The 24,368-nt window shown below is 39.8% G+C and overlaps 2 protein-coding genes across 2 annotated transcripts in view; both read right to left on the minus strand.

Moving 5' to 3' along the window:
* Positions 1-6,824, minus strand: part of DPYSL2 (dihydropyrimidinase like 2) — an 82,350-nt gene extending 75,526 nt beyond the window's left edge. Inside the window, exon 1 of the mRNA XM_075174859.1 lies at positions 2,454-6,824. The gene's annotated coding sequence lies outside the window, so the exon portion shown is untranslated. The remainder of the gene's footprint in view (positions 1-2,453) is intronic.
* A 3,194-nt stretch (positions 6,825-10,018) lies between these two features.
* BNIP3L (BCL2 interacting protein 3 like) lies at positions 10,019-23,805 on the minus strand. The gene is made up of 6 exons (XM_075174868.1): positions 23,600-23,805; positions 17,995-18,181; positions 16,209-16,281; positions 14,315-14,418; positions 13,373-13,522; positions 10,019-12,105 (listed from the first exon to the last, which is right to left on the minus strand). The coding sequence occupies exons 1-6, from the start codon at positions 23,682-23,684 to the stop codon at positions 12,057-12,059; spliced, it is 648 nt and encodes a 215-aa protein (XP_075030969.1). The 5' UTR covers positions 23,685-23,805; the 3' UTR covers positions 10,019-12,056.
* Between the last annotated feature and the right edge of the window lie 563 nt (positions 23,806-24,368).

The following is a 24,368-nucleotide window of genomic DNA, read 5'->3' on the forward strand; positions in this document are numbered from 1 at the left end:
TCTGCAGACTGCTTTGTGAACCTGCTTGGATCCAATGCATCTGACAATCTAGACAATGTCTAAAGAAAGTCTACCGTCACTTATGCCTGCAATTAGGCTGACCATTGCTTTCTCATCAGATTAATCCAAAATTATGCATCTACCAGTACTCTGCCAGAGACTACAGCTCAGCATAGACAGCTGTTACAAGCTTTATACTCAACTTTTGTATAATGGGCCTTATAAAAATCTGTGTTATCCCATCCTGATATGTTTAGAGAGGGAAAAATATGCACAGATAGAAAAAAATACAACCTAACAAGTAAAACATGAGGCTGTCCAGGCTGCTGTGATTAAATGCTTTACAAAAGCGTCTTTAGGCTAAATCCTATTCCTTATTTCCTTGGCTGATCCTAATACTACAAATGTGTATCACACCTTCTTCTTTGCTCATATGACTATTCAAATAGCTACAGATTTTACTCATTTTATTTCCCTTCATCTTGGGCCAAATCTCCTTGTACTTATCCTCAAAGTGAAACACAATGTAATCTATGCATTGAGTGAAATTTTACCTCAAAGAAGTATCCCCCCACTCAAGTCAAAAAAAAAAAAAGACTGCAGACTCCCTTTTAAACATTCAAAATAGTAACAGCAAAATATCTCTACAGTTGTGAGAAAACACGGTGTCAGTTTTACTTAGGTTGTAGGTAATTTTTTTTTTAAAATCTTTCAAAATAATAATCTGCTCTAGCCAAAAGCCAGATGTTGGGTTTCCTTCATATGTTACGCAGGACCAACACACACAAAGGTCACATGATGAAGTATCAGTGTCCATTGATTTAATTTAAAAAAAAAAAAAAAAAAACAAAAACCAAAAATCAAGTTGGGAGGCAAGAAAAGTGTGGTTTTCTAGGGAAGTTGCTTTACCAGGAAGGGTAGATCGCAGTAGTTCTTGGTTAATCAAGCTGCTGAAAGGTTAATTATCTGTCAGAATACACATGGGGTGGGGAAGAAATCATTGTGAGGCACCGAGTTGCTAGGGAATAGAGGTTTCAGAAACAAAAGGCAAACGGGTGCTTGGGGCAAGGAACCTCCATCCCTCTCTTTGCAAAGCATCATGTGCATCTGCAGCACGGTATTAGGGATGGCTAATAATAAACGGCAGTGCTGGGCACCTGCTAGACTAATTGCAGCACAGCATGTTCGAGTGCTGTGTGGAGAGCATCTGGAGACAGAACTGAACTCAACGCAGCGTAAGAGCTCACAGAAAGAAGCGTGTTAGCATGCCGGCTCCCGAGTGCCAGACCACTACTAAATCCCTGCTTTGGGCTGGGGAATGCAGATCACTAACAAGAAGACAGAAGGAATAGCTGTCAGTTGAGACTGCTGTGCTCCGTCCCTCGCTCTGAAGCCTGCAGAGGCCAGTGGAAAGACTCACCCTGGCTTTGAATCAGGCTCTCTGCCACTAATATGCTGCGTGGCCATGGCAACCCAGAATCGCTTGGGAGGTCACAACACTGGAGAAGAGCTTTGCATTTGCTTCAGAGGTCTGAATGAGGTTCACTTCTGAGCAGAGATCTGGCCTAAGGCCTGGGCAGCACTTATGTCCCACAAAAGAAGGCCTGTACGTGAGGAACTTGACCCACGTCTCCTATCAGTGCAGTTGATGAATTAAAGCTGCTTATATTTCATACCGTCATTCTTCAGAAAATAAGCTTTTGCTTGACCCTGCTGAAATCTACAACTCCCAGAGAAGGATGAGGCATAGCACAAACTTGGGTTACTGCAACTCTAACCCAGTGCCCAGCCTGCCTAGAAGCCTCGGCCTCTCTTCCTGATACTTTAAACCAGTCCTCTTTTAACGGATGCAAGGACGCTGGACAGCATCCATTGCTCCTCCAGGACCCTTGTAGGAACTTTCCCCACCCTGACCCACCCTGCCACAGCTTTCCCCCAGCAGCTCGGGTGCGTGACCCAGCTCTGGCAGACGGTCTGTCGTGCGGAGCCCTCCGACAGCACGAGGATGTCACAGGCTCTAGAGAGCAGGTCTTGCAGCCAACACAGCCCTGCATGGGACAGTTCATCCACCTGAAAGCTGTTCTTTCAGGTTGCTAGCAAATTCAGGCAGAGAGGATAAAATCAAGTATGTTCAGCCAGCTTTTAGAAGCTTGCCCAAAAAGACATAAAAACTTACTTCAGGAAAAGGAAAAAGCAGCTGATGATTGAATATAATCACATTTCGAAGGAAGAAACCAATGGTGCCAGATAGTACATTTGAATGTTAATCAAGCCCCATTTCTCTTAAAGTCAAAAGAAGATGACATTTAGTGATGCATTGGATAAAAGCCTTCAGGACGTTTAAATTATTCTGTCCAACCAATATTCTAATCGCTCTGCCTAACCTCTAGAGATCATCATTAGGTTTCTGGCTCACTGCCCCACTGCATGTGATAAAAGCATTTCAGGCTTACCAATGAGGTTTTCATCACGCTCCATAGGAGGTCTGGGAAGGCCGCTGGATTCTGCCTCGAGAACAATGCAGATTTCCTTGCCGATAAAAGCGGTAGGGAATAGATTATATAACGGGCTCTGTGTATGCACTGAAAGAGAAAGGATCTTAACATGACAGCACCAGTCATCCCACTTCGTACCATCTACATTCTAGTGCACAAGTATGCAGCTATGCTGCACGACAGAATGTGCCATAATCCCACAGTTTGGTTCACACAGGTAAGTTGATATCCACAGACACCGAACACAGACCCACTGCTCTCCAGTGAGGCTCCACATGTATTAATTAATTGCAGAAACAAGGCAATAGATTTTACTCATAGTACAGTTCATACCGCAATCACGTTGCCTGATCACACTGAACAAGAACAGTGTTGTACTGTATATGAATGTGAAATATTCACATTACACTTTATCTATCAAAAACAGAGATTAAAAATACCCTTACTGACTCAGCACGCGCACATGCCAGTCCAGTTCAAACCAGTAATTTAAGATTAAAGACCATCATCTCATTGCTTCACTAAGATTTGGCCCACAAAACCAGCTTACCAAAAATCATCGCGTTCCACACAAATTTGAGTCTCATAGGAATATTCTTCTATAGGAATATAAATTTAGTAATTGCTTCATGGGTCATCAAATCTGGCCTTATAAGCAAAGACAGACATACCATATAATCTACTTCAAAAACTAATCAAACCAGAACAGGTCAGAGAGCACACATCAGCCTACAATTTGCTGACACTAAAATTATCTACACTGGCTGAGAATCTCGAAAAAGTATCATTGGTGTTTGAGACCTTTACACAAAAGGATTATAGAAATCCTTTGCTTCTAAATGACATCATTAACACCTTTCTACGGTAGGTTAATATTTCCATTTTACAGATGAGGACCGAGTCACAAAGACTTTCCTAAAGCCAATATTAAGTCAGTGGCATAAAGAAGGCTGCTCCTTTTAGTACTCATCCTGGAAAACAAAACCACAATTCATGTTTCTAGCCCAATTAAAAAAAAAAAAAATCCTTAAGACATGGAGAACAAATTCAAAGTAAACGACATATAAAAAAAAAGAAACTGTCAAATTCACTAGCAAGGGGTAAATAGTAAAATAAACTGGTAAGAAAAAGGTGTAAACGGTGAAGTTGCATAGCTTGCACTGTTTTGGCTTTCAGTGGGTGTGGCAATTATGCACGCAAATTTGCATGCTCAACTAGGTGTGTACATCAAGAACAACATACAAGCGCTTTGGGGCAAAAAAGACATCTTCCCATGTTTGTAGAATTCAATATCACAAAACCCGAGTCAGAGGGTTAAGAGAGACACAGGCTGGGAAGAAAATCTCTTCCGTTGTGCCTTTTTTCCTTCTTTTTTGTTACACTCATCCAATTACCTATTCATAAATGCTCATGACTAACAATACTTTCAGTGCCGCTGCATTTGTCTTCCTCGTGCATTCATCAGTGTAACTATTTCCAGCAGCTCTTTGCCTACTCTTCGGAAACCCATAACTCTTGTGCAGAAGTACTGAAATCTAATTCCCCCCCAACTAATTTTACATTAACTTTGCTCTGACTGCACTCGTAAGTGGAACAGTAATGATTTATAAGCGACTCTCAGTTTTGCAGAAGGAAATGGAATATAGCACCTTCCAGCACCATTTTCTCTCTCTCTCACACACATTTCTACTGAGGAATAAAAGCCCAAGCCAGAAAAGTGCCAGAACACAATCTTGTGAATAGGCCTGCCGGGGTGACATCACTTATCATACCACTATGTTACCAGCCAATTGGGGAGGCTTCTCATGCAGCCGTTATTTCTCACCTAGCAGGGAAGCCTATAGGAAAATGTTACAGCACTGGGAAAGGACTCACTCTTTTATTGTTGATGCTTATCTTGCCACACCTCCTCTTTCCCCTTTCCAAATCCAGCGTGCGTACGCACACACATGCACATACACACACAGAGAACACAGCAGAGGCAAAACAACCATGCATAGCAAAAATCCGTTTCCAAGTATTAGGCTTTTGGCAGTGATTCATGTAAGAACTTCCTGCTGGTTCTAGAGATTCATATTTTTGTTCAGCAATTTCAGTGGGAGGAAGAAGCTTCCTCTTCTAAGTCACTGATCGTTTTAACTCATTGTTATGACACTGTGCAGCTAACAGCCTTTGTATTTGTATCCCAAACATATTAAAAGAAATTCATCTCCAGCCAGATAGCCCAATCATGCTTGTAACCCTGTGAAAAGACAGCAGAGAATTTAAAGCTAGGATTATGTTCTGACTTTCCCCAGATATCTCTCTTAATTTAACTAGACAAGACCTAATTTTTAGCACACAGAAGCAAAGCCCAACATCAAATGAGGGTAAGCAGCAATGCTGCAAACTGAGGCTTGCAAGTGCGTGCTGTGTTTACACCAGAGATACTTCACTGCAGCTGCCATGTAGGAGGAGAAATAGGAAATATGCACATAATATTGTCACGGGATGAAGCAAGCTATTAAAATAATTGGTAGGAACCCCAGAGATCTCCTCTACCTGTCAGACAGTACTCTTTAAGAAGCAGCTGTAATTGTCAATTGCTTCTCGCTCTGAAATAAAATGACAATTGGTACATCAAGTAAGCAATTCTGTATAGTCTTCTGGTTCCGGTACAGCCTACTCATGTGAGAGGAAAAAAAAACAGGCCCTCTCTGTGAGAATTCAAAAGGAGACTGTAGGTTGTACTCTAGGCACTCTAGCTTTAAACCCAAGTAACTCAGCAGCACCTAAAAAGCCTATGAGTACAAATAGATTTTTGTATCACACTCGTTGCAAAAATATTTGAGCACTGCTCCAACTCTGGATAGCATAGTCACACACACTACAAGGGTTTACTTCTGAGTTTGCAAAGACCAAGCTGAAGAATCCAACTCCAGTATCCATCTTACTCTTGTTGACTCTGATATGAACATTTGTTCCTACCTTATCAGTATTTACAAAAATATATGTATTTTTAAAAGGCAGAATCCTGCAACTAGAGCTGACTAGATAACCCCAGGGAAAGGAACACTCTGTTCTTTCCCAGCACTGGGGCAGCACAGCCACACCAAACCCTGCCACGCTGTCCCAGCGCTGGCGCTGCGCTGCACAGGAGACCGGTTTCTGCAGCTTATTCAGACCTCGCCTGTTCTGCTACACTGCTAGGTGCAGGTAGGGGTTATGGACCTCTGCCCATCGGAAGCAGACTGCAGAGCACCAGGCAGACAACCGGGACTTCTGTCAGTGCCTCTTGACTCACCACTCTCACCAACACCTAACTAGTCTTTCTGAAACTCAAATATTGGCAGCTATACTTTCTTCTTCATCTCATCTCCAACGAGAAGCGAAACACTGGCAGAGAGACTTATTTCTGTGAGCTCCCTTCTGTATGAAACTCAGAGCTGTAAGCCATTATGTTTTATCCAGCACCACTGGAAGTGAACACTGGTCACAGAGCATCCTCCAGGCCTTCAGGAGGACTTCTCAGACAGAAAAGTCTAGAAGATGATTCCCAGTTTGGAGATGAATCCCAATTTATTAAGGGATTAAGCCCGCATCATCCTCTTACCTAGAAACATGAGAGACTACTTTCTTTATAACCTACTTCCTTTGAGGTGAAAGCAAAACAGTGACTCGTGAACACACACCCTCCTGGGCTTTACCAGATCCAATTACACAGATCAACCACAGATTAACAGAGTCCAAGATCTGAAGCTGTGTAAGTGACCACATACCTACCCGAAGAAATTGCAGATCTCATGGGACCAGGAAATACACACCAAAACAAGGCAATATTTTGTCTCAATAACTAAAACTCTTCATGAAATAGGTGGGTACACAAAGATACTGTGCTCCATCATGTTACTTGACCAGAAATAAGAAGCAGCATGAAAATACAAGCAAATGAAGGAAATGGAAGGAGCACTCAACAGAGAAGACTGGGCAGACCATAGGAAAGAGGAGTGCAATGAAGCAAGATGAGAACAGAAGCATCCAAGCAATGAACTTTACAGTGAATAATGGAAAAGCAGAAGCAAGAGGTTTTCAATCAACAGTAAGCTGCAGAGGAGGCATGTTGTTCCAGCTGCAGATCTGTAAGAATGGTCCCACAAAAGCTCTTTACTCTACCTGAAAGACCATCAAATTGCTTGCTCCTGTTCACAAAACAATCTGGAAGAATGATGAGTGTAGCTTCCATTTGAAATGTCACACACGCACCTTTTATATTTTTCTGGTCAAAAGCTCATGTAACATTTTTAAGTAAATAAGCCTTTTTTTTTTTTTTTTTTTTTTTAGGAAAGGAGGGGTAAGAAGTATGTTTCACTGAAGATTTTGCACACATTTTTCTATTGGTCACAGAGAAATGACTGTCCCCCGGCATGTATTTAGATGCAAGTTACACGCCAATAGTAAAAGGTTGTGAAAATTCCCAGAGAAGATTTGTCTTAAAATACACAGATTTTCATTAAAAGACTTATTTAGGGGAGACAGTCTATAAGGAATATGCACCTGAGAGTCAAAGGCTCCCTCATCTACCACAGAAAGGCATTTCAGGATCCAGTGGCTGAAATTTAAACTTCGGTCCAAAGCAAGATATAAGTTAAAGGCTGGAACAACTGAATCAAGTGGGAGGTCCAGCACAACTCCATACACGGAAATCTTTGCGAGGATATATGCGTCCTTCTGTGACCTAAATTACATACCTTAACTGTAACAACTTAAACAGCTGTAGGACTCACTACTCTTCCCTTTCATTATATACACCAGAATAAGCATTTATGGTATTTTCTGGCCTTAAAATTCATTAATTTGTCTTTAGACAACAAACTGCCAGTTAAACAAACTGTACCAATGAAAAAAAGAAAAGGAAGTCTCTCTAAACAAACTCCACAATCTTATCGCGAAAGTGTTAGGAAACAGTTTAAAATAGAAAAATGCTAGTTTCCATACTCTCAATTTTCTGGCAGCAGCTCAAAAAGTTAAGTCATGTTTACTTTCCTTAATGGAAAACGACCACTCACTCTCCCCCTAATGTCACGACTAATCATGCTTTAAGTACTGCAAAAGCAGAAGTCTGGCTGAGTCAGCTGCGCTTAGCCAAGCTGACATACAGTGCAGGACACAAAGAGTGATTTAATGAAATGGAAATTAATTTATCTTTTTCTTTTTCATGTGGGTGCTGTATACAGCATGAGATTTTTCCACGAGTATCTTAAAGTTTTAGTTTTGTTTTTTAAAGTGATGATTGAACTATATAGCATAGTTCAAGAGTCCTAGCATTTTATTTGGTTTTCAAGACCCAAAACACAAAGAAGTCCTCATATGTAACTAAGTACAAGGCAAAGATCCTACAAACACTTGCACAGAATCAGGATTTCATATATTTTACATGTATGCACACACACACAAATGTATAAATAACATTATTATATAGAACTTTTTCATAAAACACAGAATTCAACGTAAATTCTAGTCTTTTCATATGTATACAGTTAAGTTTGAAAACAGAGCGTAAGTAGGACTCAACATCCCTTGTTGGTCTCATGTGAATAGCTAACTTCACTAAATCTCCAGGTGCATTGCAGTTAAGGCAGAAAGTAACTTTCCCAGAATGCAACATGTGGTGCCGATTACAGAGCAAAGGAAGACACTACGCAGCTCATTTGTCTAGCTACATTGCATTTAGTTGAACAGATAAGCAATATCACTATGCTGCTCTAAATTAAGTACGCAAATAAATCCCTTCTCTTCAGTCTTTACTGGAACACTCTTGTACTGGAATGAACAGAAACCCGAGGACAGTCCTCAAACTCCATCAAAATGTGATTTATACCAGAATAATCTTAGTGCAAGATACTGCTGCTTTATGCAATATTATCTTGTATTTACTCTTTTGCAAAACATTGCATTACAACTAAAAAAGTTTTAAAACACACAATGAATTTTTTTTCCTGCAACACCTACAAAATAAATGTGTTTGTCTCAGCTGGCTGCAGAGAAACAATCTCCTCAAAACCCCCACAACCTTGCTCTCCAAAGCAGTTTCAAAGCAGCAGTAATTCAAAACTTCAAGCCCAAGTTTCACTGTAAGTCCCAGACATATAAACTTTCTGAAAGTAGGACTTAAAATTTTATCTATCTTACTCCCATTTTCACGAAGTTCTGGATTTTTACATTAAAAACATGGAAATTAATCACTAGGTAACTAAAATGGGCAGTAACAGTATCAGAACGATGACATTTCACACTTAGAATGAACAACTCTCCACATGATACTCCTAGAAATAGTCAGTGCTCTTGAAGCAAGAATATGGAGGCAGATTAACAATTAGGGTTTATGTCCCTTATTCTTTAATCTGCAAATGTAACAGAATTAGGAAACAGAAGAGAAATACAAGGAGTACAATAGAGTTGACCAATTATACAAAATCTCATCAATTCTACTTTACATTTCATATGCCACAACATTATTTTGCTTTAAAAGTTTTCCTTGACAAGGTGCTGGAGGACTTGGTGCAGGTATACAATGCTGACAATGGAAATATTTTTATTAAGTGCTTCAGGAAAAGAAGCGGATGATCCCAAGTCACTAAAAAAAAAAAAAAAACCCAAGCAATCTTTCAAAAAATTATTCCAGTCTATAAACAGCAACTTCAATGTTCATATATCCCAGAACACAATAGTTTCATAAAATATTATGCAAAGCAGTCCTGTAAAAAAAGAAAATAGAAGAAAGAAAAACAGAAGAAAGGCGCAGCATGAAGTAATTTCAGACAACCAGTTTTGTGAGAGCTTTAATGGCACAAAATGTTTATAAGCTACAACTTATACATGTACTGTAAACTGTATATAATGTTACAAAGTGCTAACTAATTTATGAAGAATGCATAATCACTTTGGCTCAGTTAACTCCAATATTTCAACAAATGTCAATTAAAAAATTTGAATTTCTAACAATCTTCAGCTTTCACTTTTTAAAACAGTAAGTAAATATGCATTTGCTGCAGTTAAGTTAGCCTGCTGCATTTTTAATGTGCGAGTTTATGCATTTTTTTTTCTTGATCCTATTTACAAATATTCTAGGCCAGTTTTCACTGAATGTAAGAAAAATGAAGCCTGCATTTTTTTTTTCCAAAACTGTAAACAGGTATAAAGCTTTTTAAACAACATTTATCTTAACAAAACGTCAACTATCAATAGTTGAAACCCCTTTTCAAATTATACAACAATCTGTTTCTGTTCATTGTAAAACTAGAAGTTGTAGACTTTCATCCAAAGCTTATAGTAGGGTATCAATAAATACTGCATTGTATCATAGCAAGTGTTACAGTGATCATGTGTCCATTCCTCATCTATAGTTTTCACAATTTTTACTTCACGGCTCCTTCAAATATTACAAGCTGTGTTGATACTCGAGCCACAAGCTTGCAATATTATTTATCAGATATTCTGAAGAATAATTACCTTTTAATTTAGGACGGGGTAATTTTTTTTTTCCCCCAAAAAAAGTACTCCCTACTTAGTAAAAATCTGTTTTTCCACTATTCCAATTTCCATACAAAACAAGGTGCTGTAATTAGAACTGAAAGTGTTTCAGCCTTTCTCCCACCCCCTCAGTTTTTAGGACTGTAAAATGATGTACTTGATACTATCTAAACCACCCTTCACCACTTCCCCCTTCCCTCCCCCACCTTTGGGTGAAACCCAATATCCACGCTTGAAACAAATATGCAGCTGTAGGCAACTCAAGTGCCACTAGTATTCACAACTAAAAGAGAAAAAGCGGATGTCTTCAAGACAAGTTTTTGTTAGACTGCCCTTTCACCCTGAAAGCATTCTCTAACAGCATTGAGAAGTAGAGAATAAAAATAAATACAGTTTAGCAGTGGATTTGTACTTAACTTTTTTACTTCCTGGGAGCTAACTAAGTTCTTTTAAACCAAATCTCAACTGGGATTTAGCTTCTATGCATCAACTGTTTCAAGCGATCACTGCTATATCAAATAATCAACTTTATAAAGTCTGATGCAAGCAATTATAGGTAGCTGTTCTCTCCAAACTGGCTGACTATATTTTCTTATTATTTTCTACAAGTCAGCCTACTAAAGTTTTTATTTAAATGAGATTTTTGCTAGTCTTAAAATTAGCATTGGTTCCCTAAATACTTAGTATTAAAGTCTATATCATTTTTTTTATATATTCATATATATATAAAAAAAGAGTATTCTATCCTTCAGAGTCATGCTACATGTTCTGAAATCCAATAAAATCTACTTAAGGACATGACTGTCCCAATGCTTTGTAACAATTTGGTACTAAAGCTTCACATTTTGAAAAGAAGTGTCACTGAAGGAGGACAAGGCTTAATGTTCCCTAAGATAAAAGTTCAACATTAGTGAGAAGTCTATCTAACATGAGACATCACGAGTGACTTTCAGATTCCATGTATCCCCAAAGGAGATTGTACAGTAAACAATGAGAGATAGGAATATTGAAAACTCATTTGCAGAAGACATTTCAGAGCTTTACAACTTCTGAACCTTTATGCACCTGCAAGATTGTCCCCCTTAAAGATAAGTCAAACGCTTTACTTTCTGAAACTGCCATATCATCGTAATTGTAAATGGTTCCACAACAAACAGAATCATATCCTTTTATACAGAGTCTAACTACACCTACAGCTGTTGGGTTTTTCCTTAATTTAAAACTACTTTTAAAAGGAAAATTTCACATTTAAAATTTTCCCTTAAGAAAACAGGTACGGAAAAGAAAAGCTTCTTCACATGCAAACAATGCAGTTTTTCTAATATTTTCTAGGCATCAGACAGGTTTTCCTACAAGGAATAAGGAGCTGACTTCATAGAAAAGACACGATTACAACAATTACCTAATATTAAAATATGCTGATGGATTTAGTTATCCTACTTTAAAATTTATGCAGTCTTTGCCTCCTGCAAATCAAACGGTGTTAGCCAATACAAGGGGCCAAGTAAATTCCCCCAAAAGCTGATTTAGACTGTTTTTTATTGCCAGTGATTTCTTAGTTTATTTCACAACCAGCTTGTTTTTCTAAAGAAAAATTCATTTTCACTCCAATCAATAATTTTCTTCCAAAGAGACTGTTAATTTTATCACCATAATACAGCCAACATTTATACCATGCACAACTGCAATTTAAGTCAGGTTGCACTAAGGAGGCAACAGCATCACTGATAAAATTAAAACTTGCTGGTGGCATTTTGCATTGAGAGAAGCCCTTGCAACATATAGACAGTTGTAAACTCCGTTCAGCAACTCTGACGTGTCTTGCAGGCCAAGAGGCAGGGGAATGGGAGGAGAGAGGGAAAGAATGTGGATAGCGAAACACCTCAACAGAGTTCCAACACAATACTGAATTCCAGAGTTAGCAAAAACCTGGATATGTAAGGAAAGGGTGAAGTCAGGGTCATGCTTAAAATGGTCTCAAGTCAAATGTACTAAATGAGACAGTAACACCTTCGCAGGTCACGTGGATTTCCAGGTTTTGCACTCCATCTTTCAATAAGTGCTGGCTGAAGGTGTGGTCAGTCGTTTTCCAATGTAGATGCTGAAATAAAAAGTATAAGGCATATCGTATTTCACAGAAATACTCCCTGTTTTCCAAAGAGTCCTCACGCACTCAGCTATTCTAATTTGTCTTTCAAGTAGGTCTGATGAGATTCTTCCAAGGACTTCACTTCTCTTCTATAAAATTACTTAAAGAGTGAGATTTTCAGATGAGCCTAGAAGGACCGATACTATCAACGTTCAGTAAAAGTGGGTTTCTTCCAGTCCCAAGCTCATTTGAAAACCCCAGTCCAAAAGCTTTTGTGTTGTCTGCAGAGTACCTGACACAGGGGCTCTTGAACAGCCGAGCAACACTCCCAGATTATTACGGTAAAACAAACAAAGTACTGCCTATAAAGGGAGGGGATGAGGTTTAAAACACTGAGCACTAAGGATCTACGCAAACCCTGACCTCTAACAAATAAATCCAGGCAAGATTTAATTCGTCGCAGAAATACACAATTTTGCTACAGTACAAATATCTTACAATATATTCTCATATATTCTATCCTCCTAATTCATTTGATAGTTTACAAGAATTTAAAGAGACACTTGAACTACCCCCCCAGAAACAAATATGAAGCTAAATAAAAACATATTTTGAGTACATGTCTTTGCCCCCATCACAGAAGAACATAAGATGGATAAACATAACGTAAGGACTTAAGCAAGCTGAGAGATTATGTCGGATTACACAGGCAATGAAAACATTGCTGAGCAGAGTCATAGCTGATCTTGCAGGACACATCCAGCATTTCATGTATCTTTAAGTAGTCAAGCCTTGACTTTCAGTAATATCACACAACTGCAGCATTAGACATTGAAAATTACAAGTATGTGCCATACACACAGAACTTAAGCATCATTATTTATACAATGTGTTTTTATAATGGTTAGCAAAAGTGACAGCAGTTCTCCACCTATTCTTACTTTCCCTACATTATAACCTGAAGCATTTAAGTAGAAGGTGTGGACAATCAAATGGCACATCTTATAATTGCAAAGGTTATTTGCAAATTCGTGATAATCCATGCATTTTCAGTATAAGAAACTTGATTTATTCTAGAAATAAAACATATTAATGGCTGCAAAGTTTTAATTGCTGCAAAGCTTTCCTACGTTTCAAAAAGTGCACCAAGTCTATCTTGGGCGAGGTGCAACAATACTCTAGTTATTCTAGATAAAGCCCTTTTCAGCAGCACCTGACATACAAGTGGAAAAGCAAAGCCAGATGCAAAAGTTGAAGTGAGATATAGGTTAATACTTACCCTAGTCCCAAAGCCAAAACATGAGATATGAACAGAGATGGAATGAAAACCTTAAGAAATTCTGCAGAGAAAATGCCACCTTTTTTCATTGCTCCACTTTTTCTCATACTTAAAGACACTGAACGTTTTGGATGTCTGAAATGAAATTCCCTGAAAGAAGAGGGGGAGGGGGGAAAAATTCAACAAGATTTTTTTATTTCCTTCTTTTTTTTTTTTTTTTTTCACACAAATGCACAGATCTCTGTAGGAACATTTTTTTAAAAAGTACAAAGAGCTAGAGATCAAAGCAAGAGATCCCTTACACAGAGTAAGGAATCAAAGAGAATAATAGGAGGTATTGTGGAGAGACCACTTACACAGACAGTATAGAGACAAAGGGAGCAGTAGCTGAAGAGAGAGGTAGGTCCGAGAGAGGGAATTTCAGGATGTGATTTGTTAGCAAGAGCCTCATTTTTTGTTCCAAACAGAGATACAGAAGTCTGCCAGATTTAGACAGCATCCTCTATTTTAATAAAAATGCTTTGCATTCAAGGATCTCAACGTTTCCCCTTCCGTGGATGAACATTACATATTTTACATAGAAAGAAAAAAAGGTACAGAGAATTTAGGAGATTTGCTCAACACTATTCCATTCAATAAGCCAAAACTAAATCCCATGAATCCCAGCTCAAAGTACCCAGCTCTCCCAATTATAATTTTGTCAAGAAACCTTGTAATCAGCTTGCTGTAGATTTATATTAGTTGCAATAAAAAGGTAATTCTGTTGCTATTAAGATTTTCATACTTCATTGTTTTGACTTTTCGTAGCCTCCCCAAAGAAAAATCTATCTTTTTCTACGATGATCTTATTTGGAGAGCCAGAGTAATTTCATGCAATTGTGATTTATGATTCTTCTCGCCTTCATGTAAAAGAATATTCATTAAAAAAAGAGTTTAACTCACTTGGGAGGAATGTTTTCAGGCCTACTTGACCAGTCTGACACCCAGTCAGCACTTTTCTTCAAAACTTCCAACTCTTTCTCTCCTTCTACTGCTTCTTCTTCAGACTGAAAATATACATGGGACAAGCTTTATAACACTCATTTAGCTCCTCCTTATGGTGTTAAATTGAGAGCGACAACAACAGTGGTAAAATGATAAGCACCAAATGGTGGCACCTGATAAACGAGCAAGTGTTCTTGGCCTACTGATTATTTAGAAGAGATTTTTTTATGCTAACAGGAAGATCTCCAGAAGTCAGTATACTACAAATTTTATTACTATATCCAGGACTTCCACATCATTGCAAGTTGTTTCTTTGGTTTTTTTAAAACTAACAAAAAAAGGAATATTTTAATCCTAAATGTAATAAACCAGCAATATGCAAGAAATATTAAACAAAATGGCAAGAACTTTAATTTGATGACATTCGATTTAAAGCATATAGAACATGGCTAAAGCACGGAAAGACGGCCAAATAAAAAGGTTTCAAAAACAGTATTTTGACTTTTTTAAAGGTGTTATTAGTCATTTAAAATTTATATTACTTGCAACTAGCAGCTTCTACTGGGTGCATCCCAGATGCAGTAAGGAATGGCAAGCACTCACTACAATTGTCTTGATCCAAAGATTTAAGATTACATCATTAGATGCAAATGTTACCATGTAGGAAAAAAATAAATTAGAAAGACTAGAGAACTCCACTGACTTTGGTACAAACTTCTCCTTAGTATTAAAACAATTTCCTGAGTGACCCTTAGTAAAAGAAGATAAACCATTAAAACATTACAGTGGGAACCATACCAAAACCAGAAGTAATCAAATATGACAGTCACAAAAGTGAGATGGCAGACCTAACCAACAACTTCATTCAGATCGTTGTGGCTCTGTAGGGCAGAACTGCAACAGTCCTACTGTTCGGCCAGGTCTTTGACAAAATTAAATGCAAGGTTTCATTCTTCCAGGAATGCTTTTTATTTATACTGCTGAAGACAGCAAATTCTATTAAATGATCAAACTAAGAGTTCAGCATTAGTCTCCTCTCAGTTTGTATTATGGAGATTACTCACTATCATGTGAGCTGACTATCTGTAGAGCAATAAACTGAACACCCTGAAATCTTGTGTAGAAATATAAACATTTCAAAACCGAAACAGGTTTGACACACACAGTGCAAGCAGAGCGCTAAACAATAATAGACTGCTACTAAATCAGGCATTTCTCAGCTTTAGAGATGGAGCCTCGTTTTCCCCCTCACTCCAAAGCCATTAATCTCCACAAGTCAAATTTCAATTAATACAGAATGTAAGCCTAAGCAAAGTTTACTAACCCTGCCTCGGGGGTTAAAAACAATTGCTCTGGAATGTGTTTTAATTTAATAAAACTTTATTCTGAAAACAACCCCTTAAAAGAAAAGATAATTTAGTTAAACTAACATAAGCTTGAGTGCACAAAAATTATTTACTATATGTATTTACAGGGAGGTACTAAAGTTCTAATAAAAAAGACTGAGTAAAAACCTGCAAGAACAAAGTACAAGACATGTAAAGAGCTCTACCTAAATGACTAATGGACACCTCCAAATTTTGAATAAATAAGCTGCTGTACTGCAGCTAATAGCCAAGATTAGGGTCTCAGAATGAAAAAAAAAAATTGCTAGCAAGCAGTAGTTTAATGCATTTTTTGACAAGTAAAATACATAACATTTTAGACCTTTCGACATGACAGAGAGCTTGCTCTACCCCTCAAGTACTCCCAATACTGATCTATATAAATATATGATCTATATACAATATCCACAATTTTAAAATATACTTTTTAAAAGTTAATGTCTTTTAAAGGTTAATGAAGAAAATACCTGAGAACTACTGTCTTTACTTGTGTGCATTTCCACATCAAAAGTTATCTGTCCATCTTCTTGAGGTGAAGGGCTAAAGAAAAATTGATTTCATTACATCATTTTGTCATACTACACTCTGTCACCTAAAGAATCATTAGTGTAAATAGCATCTCAGCTGAATCATTTCCCCATGCGTTTCTGCACACTATTCAGATGAGTTACAGACTACACTACCCTTTAGATCACACACATCAGTATTAGAAAGTCTTCCAAAATCCCTCATCTTTTCAATTTTTTTTCCATTTATAATCCTATCTTTCTCAACGGGGTTGACTGTCCTTCCACTGAAGCAAAGAAAGCATTGCCCAACTATGCAAAAGATGTAAATCCCTTCCTTCTTTTAGATAACACTGCCAATATTGTGAATGATACCTCTTTTTGTATCATTACAAGCAGAAACATCACACATGAAAACACCTTTTAATGCTTGGCAAGGATACATATTCCCCTTGTCAGCCTCACTATTTGGTAATCTACTCGAGAAATTAATCAACTAACGCACCTCAACCAGGGAAACACAAGAAAATTTAAGTCAGGAACAATACAAAATGCTGTATAATGCACCAATGCAGGTTTCTCTCATTAAAATGCTAAGGGCATCTTTTTAACCTGACTTAAGCTTTCATGAAAAAGGTATATTTTAGAAATATCCAAAAAGAACCCAAAACACCACATTTAAGAGCAACTTACTGTTTAGAACTTTTAGAAAAGAATGCAAAATCTCAAAGTACCTCCCCTTTCCTGTATGTTACTTCAATTGTCAAAAGGGGAAAAGAAATACCAAAAAGTTAACAAATGGAAAATTAAGTTTTAAGGAAAAAAAGGAATCTGTCTTCATTCACTTAAAATGTGGGTAATGATTGAAAAAATCCTATGCTAGTAAAAGAAACTATACAACCGTCATCTAGCAAACATTCCTGGTTAGACTGGAAACTACTGACAGCTAGTTTCTTAGCAACACAGATGTAACAAACTTTATTTTCTGTAAACGTAACCCTTCTATTTGAAATACTCGTATGGATTATTTTCAAAGTCTACTACACTCAGTAATTAAATCAGGCCTAACTAATTCTAAATAGCTTTTATATCTGATCAACCACTTATATAAGCTATACAGTAGACATGACAGACAGGATTCACCCAGCAAAACCAGAGGAGGCACAAGCAGAAGGACGGCTAAAATTATACATAGAAACCGCTCAAGGATTTCCAAAACTGCCCCAAAACTTCCTAGAAAAAAGGTGTAACGAACACGTAAGAATATCATAACACTCACATGTGCCTCAAAGGATTATATTGTTAGGTAAGAAATATTTCGCCTTCACAGGAAAAAAAGTAGAATACTGAAAGCAAGGAGTACAAATTCTGAGAATCTTTTTCTCTGTTAAGGCCAGTAATATATTTTATTATACTTGACTAAATATAAAGCACATGTACATAACATTATTATTAATGAGCCAGTAAAATTAGGTATTTTTCATACCACATGTGATTTATGACAATGTGAAATTTAACTGTGGTGTTGATGTGATTTTCCCGCTCCTGGATTCCTTAGCTTTCTGTAGCAATGATGCATTTTTCAAGTCAGATGTCTTATTTGATAGCCAGTTATCATGAGCCAGCAAGTACTCCAAATACTGGAGCATGACAAACTTAAGCCTGAGAAAAAGCTTTACCCCTCCATTAACATCTACAGGATGAAAACTGCAATAAATTGCATGCAGGAGAGCAAACATCTCTTTACCTGTCACAGTGGGAACTACCTCTTGAACTGCTCTGTCCTGATTCATGCTGGGCATCCAGGAGAATTTTTTCCATGTCTCCATTGTGGATGGAGGATGATGAAGGGACATGTTCCAGACCTCCGTTTTTCCCATTACCATTATCGTTGCTATTGCCATTGCCGTTCATCTGTAACTCCACCCAGGAACCTGTTGGGCCAGCCAAACGTCATTTCATTAAAAGCAGTGGAACTAAGACCCGTCTTACGTTTATCAATTACACACAGAAAAAAAAACATGAATATGGTGAATTCAGATAACATACACTGCTGCTGGGAGAAAGCTCATAAACATGTACTGGAGACAAGAGTGACATGTTTCTTCCTCTTTCATCAACAAACACACCCCTAAAAAGTTACGTTTTGTTGCTACCTACCTCCAGAGCTAGTCAAATAAAATGTCCCCTCTCTTCTCACCTATTAATACTTTAATAGGCCACGTTTCTCTCTGCAGTTTGAAGCTTCAATTATCTATGTATCACTCAATTACACTAGCCTCCCCACTTTCCTGTTCTACTTCTACATTCCTTTTTGAAACAAAATTTTCATCCCCTAGCCCCCTACTATACAACTCCCCCATCTGCGATTTTATATTCTCCTTCTTCCCTCGACTTCCAAAGGCCCTGAATCAACCCCTGATTTTTATATACATCAGGCAGGCTGCCATTCTCAGGCCTCATTCAACTTTCTTTGCCCTGGCCCTCTACCAAGCATCTCCCATCCAACGCCACCTCTCCTATCCTACCACAACCACAATTCAAACCATCAGAAGCTTGAGGTAGGCAGTATGCTTCCTTACACAGCTGAAGTACCATGCTAACACACATTTCATTGCAGTTAGATTAAAAGATTTCACTGCTAATAAGCCAAAATAAAGAACTGAGTAGCATGAGAAATCCAGAGTTGTCACATGTAATAACAGTTAATAATTTCAATGCCATCACTTCAGCCTCTTTCCCTCTCACCCCCTTTTTTTTTTTTTCTTTCCTTAGCCAGGGAAGGCTGTATAGCCTACAAGTTGAGATTTACTGTGTTTCCCTTTTTTTTTGTAGTTGTAGCTATGGGATATCCATGTAGGCACTGAGATTTGACGAAAGAGCAAGAGTGTATCATGAATGATAAAAGCATCTGCTAAAAAGTTCATATACTCTGTAGTTATCTTAAGGACTTTTATTTTTGTTTTTAAATGTCTTCACTTTTATTTTATGTGCAGATTAACTAAATGCAAAACAATATTTACCGGTATGTTCATTAGTGACATGTTTCAATTGGAAACAACTGGAAACAAGTTTTGGAAATATTCTTAATTCATAAATGTACCATTTAATGTCCTGAGCAGTAAAGATAGAATAGTCTTCTACTGCTCTATGTATATTTATATACATTCCCTATCCAACTGCAATTCCAACCTTCTCAGTTAGACATATAACAAGAAACATTTGACCATACAGTCACTTTGTTAGCTGTGATTACGGAGGGAAAGATCTCCAATTTCTCAAAAGCCTACTGTTTTCAATGCAACATTATTTCCCATTATCCATCAAATAATGATTTCACACATGTATATTATGTCATCACAACTCCTGTGTAATTTAATTTATGCCACCTGAAGGTGAGCACTTTCAGGTTTTTTGTGTTTGGTTGATTTTTTTATTTTTTAAAGTTTCGACATCTTCATCACTGAAGTAAAAATATTCAAGAAAGAAAAGGAAGTCTGAAAATACGAATACAACAACTGAAACTACTTTTTAAACATTATTTGTACAGGTTCTAAATTTTAGCACTGATTTCTTGACTTCTGAAATGCACCTTAGAATGCCTGCACTTACTTTTTTATAGCAAGGTTTTGGCTCTGGGAACTGTATCAGTGACACAGGAAGGGATGTATGTCATAACGAGTTCACCTATTTCCAACTTGATTTTGTGAAGCTGAAACAGAGTTTATCCTTAGTACCAATTATTAACTATGCCATTATACTCATGACCATGTAAGCATCATACTCTTAAGAGTCCTGGTGGTTTACAGTCTGGTTTCCCCAAGCTGTATTCACAAACAAGGAATTCAGGGTGTGCAGAGCTCTTGTGCACAATCACACGATGAACACCAACTCTGTGCTACATACTAGGCTTTTCAGATAACAAAGTATTAACTGGGAAAAGGCAGCCTTTGCTCAGACTAGTCAGCCTGAGACAGAGACACTGTATTATTTCAGATTTATGATGATTGCTGGTGTCTAAATTTCAAAATAAAAGGGCCACATTGTAAGCACTACATCAGGAAGGTAGATTTGCCTTGTAGCAACACCTTCACAGCAAGAGGCCACACCTGCAGAAAAGCACGTGGCAACTGCAGTTAGAAGACAGTTAGGCCAGAAAGCTATACGTTCCCCAATAACCATTTTGGAGTAGAGAGCATCTATCGGGAGAATTATAATGTGCAAAGATATCTATTATTAAAAAATCGGCAGTGAGTGAAAAACAACGTGAAAAGAACGGAGGGCAAAGGTGCAAGGGGATGTCTTCCTCTGACACCAAGCACAGGCAGAGAAAAGCCCAGCGGAAGATGATCACAACTGGTTGCTCTAGTCTGCAGCTACTAAACACACCTCCACAGCACCTAAGATTATGCACAAATAAAATCTTTATTAATGTTTATCCCTGACTGACAAAACTTGCCGTTTATCTAAAACGTGTTGTGGCCATACTAGGAAGAACACTCAAATTAAACTGTGAGTAAAGAGTCCCAACAAGTTGAGCAGTAGTTTACATGACAAGCAGCACGTTCTCCATCTGACCTCACTTTTAATGAGTCAAAATACATTCAAGGAAGCGTAATCTGACATCAAGCTAAAACATGCTACATACTCCCACTGGCAGTCACAACCGGTTTGGGAGAGAGAGACAGAGAGCCCTAATAGTTTCACAGACTCTGATTAGAGGCACACAAATCTCTGCTTCTTTAAAAAGATGCACAGGAATATATTTGAGATTCGACTGCCCAAGTAATAAAGGGCGCTCTTTCCCCAAGCTTTCTTCAAAACTAAGGACGTTACATTAATCATCCACATGAGAACTCTTACTTTTACCATATTTCCAACTTGACAGTAAAAAAAAAATATTTCCAACTTGACTTTTACCATATTTCCAACTTGACAGACAGGGAAATGTGGTAGAACTCTCCTCCTTTCACAAATCACATAACCCACACTTTGGCGGGGGGGGGGGGGGGAGGGGGGGGGGAACAACCCAACCCAACTGTTTATATGAATGGTATTTTTCTCCAAGATCGTTAAATTTTGGCCATGCTTTAAGACTAATTATTTCACTAAGAATTGATATAAACTGACTTTAATCACATGTTTTTCCATAACTGGTGGACTGTAGCTAAACATTTGGGGGAAAAGGGGTCTCATTTTGTTTATTCACTCTGTGATTTCACTTGGGAGTGTGTGGGGGAGACATCAAGGACAATATATAAATTATATAGATATATACATTTTATATATATAAAAATACTCCAAACCAGTAGCTCACAAGAAGTCTGAGCCACAGTCAACTTGAATAAACTAAGAAATATCACTTTTACAATGAAGTACACCATTAACCAGAAGGGAAAAAAAAAAAAAAAAGAAGATAAAAAGAGAAAGAAGAAGAGAAAGCCGTTCAGATTCCCATAATGGTAATTATTAAGCAGATTTTCCATGACTAGAGCTAGATGGGTTGTTGCCTAAGGTGGGATTTCTTTTTTTTTGTCAATATGTAACAGAGCTTTATAATAATTAAAATATAGGAAGCATCTAGAATTCCCAGAGCAAGCCAGCCTTTTTTTTTTTTTCTTTTTCTGTGAACCCAAATTGACCTTCAATTCAAGTGCTAAGGGATCTTTGAATGAAAAGCCCTAAACACGCAGAAATGACATACAGAACAAAATGAGTAAGTGTCTAAGCTCATTAGCCTGAAAAGGTTCACTGAAAAGTTTATATAATGGCAGAAAACATACCTATAACACCAAAGCACTGTGGAGCGGCTGAACATCTGAAAGCAGTACTAAGCCTACATGGAGCCGATTGGTTGCATTTGTTTTGTTCACGGAGCACAGACTACCAAACATTTCCTCTCATACCTTGTGCTCACCACCTTCAGTAATCACATTGATTTTGCTAAGCCTTTATGTGCTGATCCAGCAATAAGATCTACGTAGGCAGACCCAGCACAGGCTTACAGTGCACTCATCTCTTGTTGCTCCTATCTTACAGCAGATTAACGTGTCCCGCAAAGTAAGTTAACACGCTAACAGAAAACAAAAAGGAAATATTAAACTATAGAAGCATCAAAGATCGCAATTTCTAAAGTAAGCATCGAGTTAGGCACTAGGCATGTCGCAACTTTAAGACTGAATAATTGTTATTTAAGTATGCTAACAGCCCTGAATAATTTGCTAAAATACCTATTTGACTCAGATGAACATTGTTGTAAACTGCCATCGTTATCACAAGATGTAATGTTAGCATAACACAATAACAGTGTTATGAAATGGGCACAGTTTATTCTTCTTCAATACAATTCACACCGAGTTACAGGAGAGCAACCAACCAATATATTTCGTTGTCAGTTTAACTTCATTGTAAACCACGAAGGTAACAGTTAATGATTAATGCAATTTATTCACTTCTTCAACTGCAGTATCCTTAATAATTACAGACAAATGAAAGGACACATTGAAGTAGCTGTTTAAAAAGAGGGAAAAGCATCTGCCAAGTGAGTACGAGAGCCGACATAAAAACCACGGATGTGCCTTACTAGTGTTATCCGAGGAACAAAAGGATGCAGCAGAGCAGCTGACATAGATGCCGGATATAGAGGAAAATAGCTCACGTCAGTGGTATTGACTCAGCCACTGAATAAACTCATTCCCACAGTCACGCTCCTCCCCCTCCCCTGCTGTATCCCCATCTTAGCTGTTAACACCAGCCACCCAATAAACTCAGTTTAACCACGAAACGAACCTGCTCCTGCTCTCCACGGCTCGCACCGAGCCACGGCGCTAGCTCGTTCCTCCGGCTGCGCTCGCCGTGGCCGGTTCACCTCAGCCCCGCCGGCTGCCGCCTCAGCCGCCAGCACTCCTGTGAGGAGCAGCCCGGCCCCGAAACCCACCGGCCACGGCCCTCCCCACAGCGCCCCGAGCGCTCATCCCATTTTTGGCGCGCAGCCCCCTCCGCGCAGCCCCCTCCGCTTTCCCAGCCCCGCATCCAGCGGCTCCCGCTGCCCCCCAGCGCCCCGGGCTCCGCGGACACCCCACCATCCCTCTTCCAACCCCGCTCCCCATCAGGCAGCCCCCGCTGAAGCGCTGCCTCCCCCCCGGGCCCCCTCAGGCCTCCTCACCCGCCTCTTCCTCACAGGCCCCCCCGGCGGACAAAGCCGATTGGCCCCCGGCGGCTCGCGCGGTCCCGTCCTCCGCCAATCGCGGCCCAAGGAAGGGGGAAAGGGGGTCGCGGCCCCCGGGGCAGCCCTCACCGCTCCCCGGCCCCCCCCGCCCCATTTGCGCTCGTTCCCAGGCGGCCGCACTCACTGTTGAGGCCCGGCTCGGTGTGCGTCCCCTCCGCCGGCGGGTTGTTGTTGTTGTTGTGCTGCGGCGGCTCCTGAGGGCTGGACATGGCGGCGCAGGAGCGGCGGCTGAGGCGACTGAGGAGCCGCTGGGGCTGGGACAACAACAACAAACCTGGACTCCGCTCCGGGCCCGGCCACCCCGCCTCCTCGCACTGCGCAGGCGCGGGCCGCGCCGCTCCCGCCCTCCGCCGCTGCGCACGCGCCGCCCGCCCCGAGGCGCGTGCGGCGCACCATGGCGCTCACCGTGCTTGCGCACGTCCCGCCGCCGCCGCCGCGCGTGCGCCGGGGAAGGACGGGCTGTGAGGGGAAAGGCGCGGGAGCGGCGCGAGGCCTGCGCGCGGCCGGGCGTCGGCTCCAGCCGCCTCGCGAAGCCAAAATCACCGGGAAAGGCGGGCTGGAGGTGCCCGGCCCTCCCCACGCGGCTCTCCGGAGCCATCGGACATCACCGCCCTCCCGGGAGAGACAGCTGATGGCGTTCCCTCAGCCCCAGGGCCTCCAGCCCGTCTCCAGGCCATGGATCCTGTTCTGCCTCCAGAGATCAGCATTCTCAGCGCTGTGCTGTCAAACCCCTGTCGCGGTGCCCATCAAGCCTCCAGCTGAGACGAGTTTCCACGTGAGGCATGGCAGCAAATCCTCCTCCCTAGGCGCGACGGGTGTGAGGTAACCTGTCAAACCTGCGTGGTGCAGTGGTACGAGTCTCCGAACACTTCTTTCCTCTCTCATCAGTCTTG

Source organism: Calonectris borealis, chromosome 27, assembly GCF_964195595.1.
Source record: "Calonectris borealis chromosome 27, bCalBor7.hap1.2, whole genome shotgun sequence".
NCBI lineage: Eukaryota > Metazoa > Chordata > Aves > Procellariiformes > Procellariidae > Calonectris > Calonectris borealis.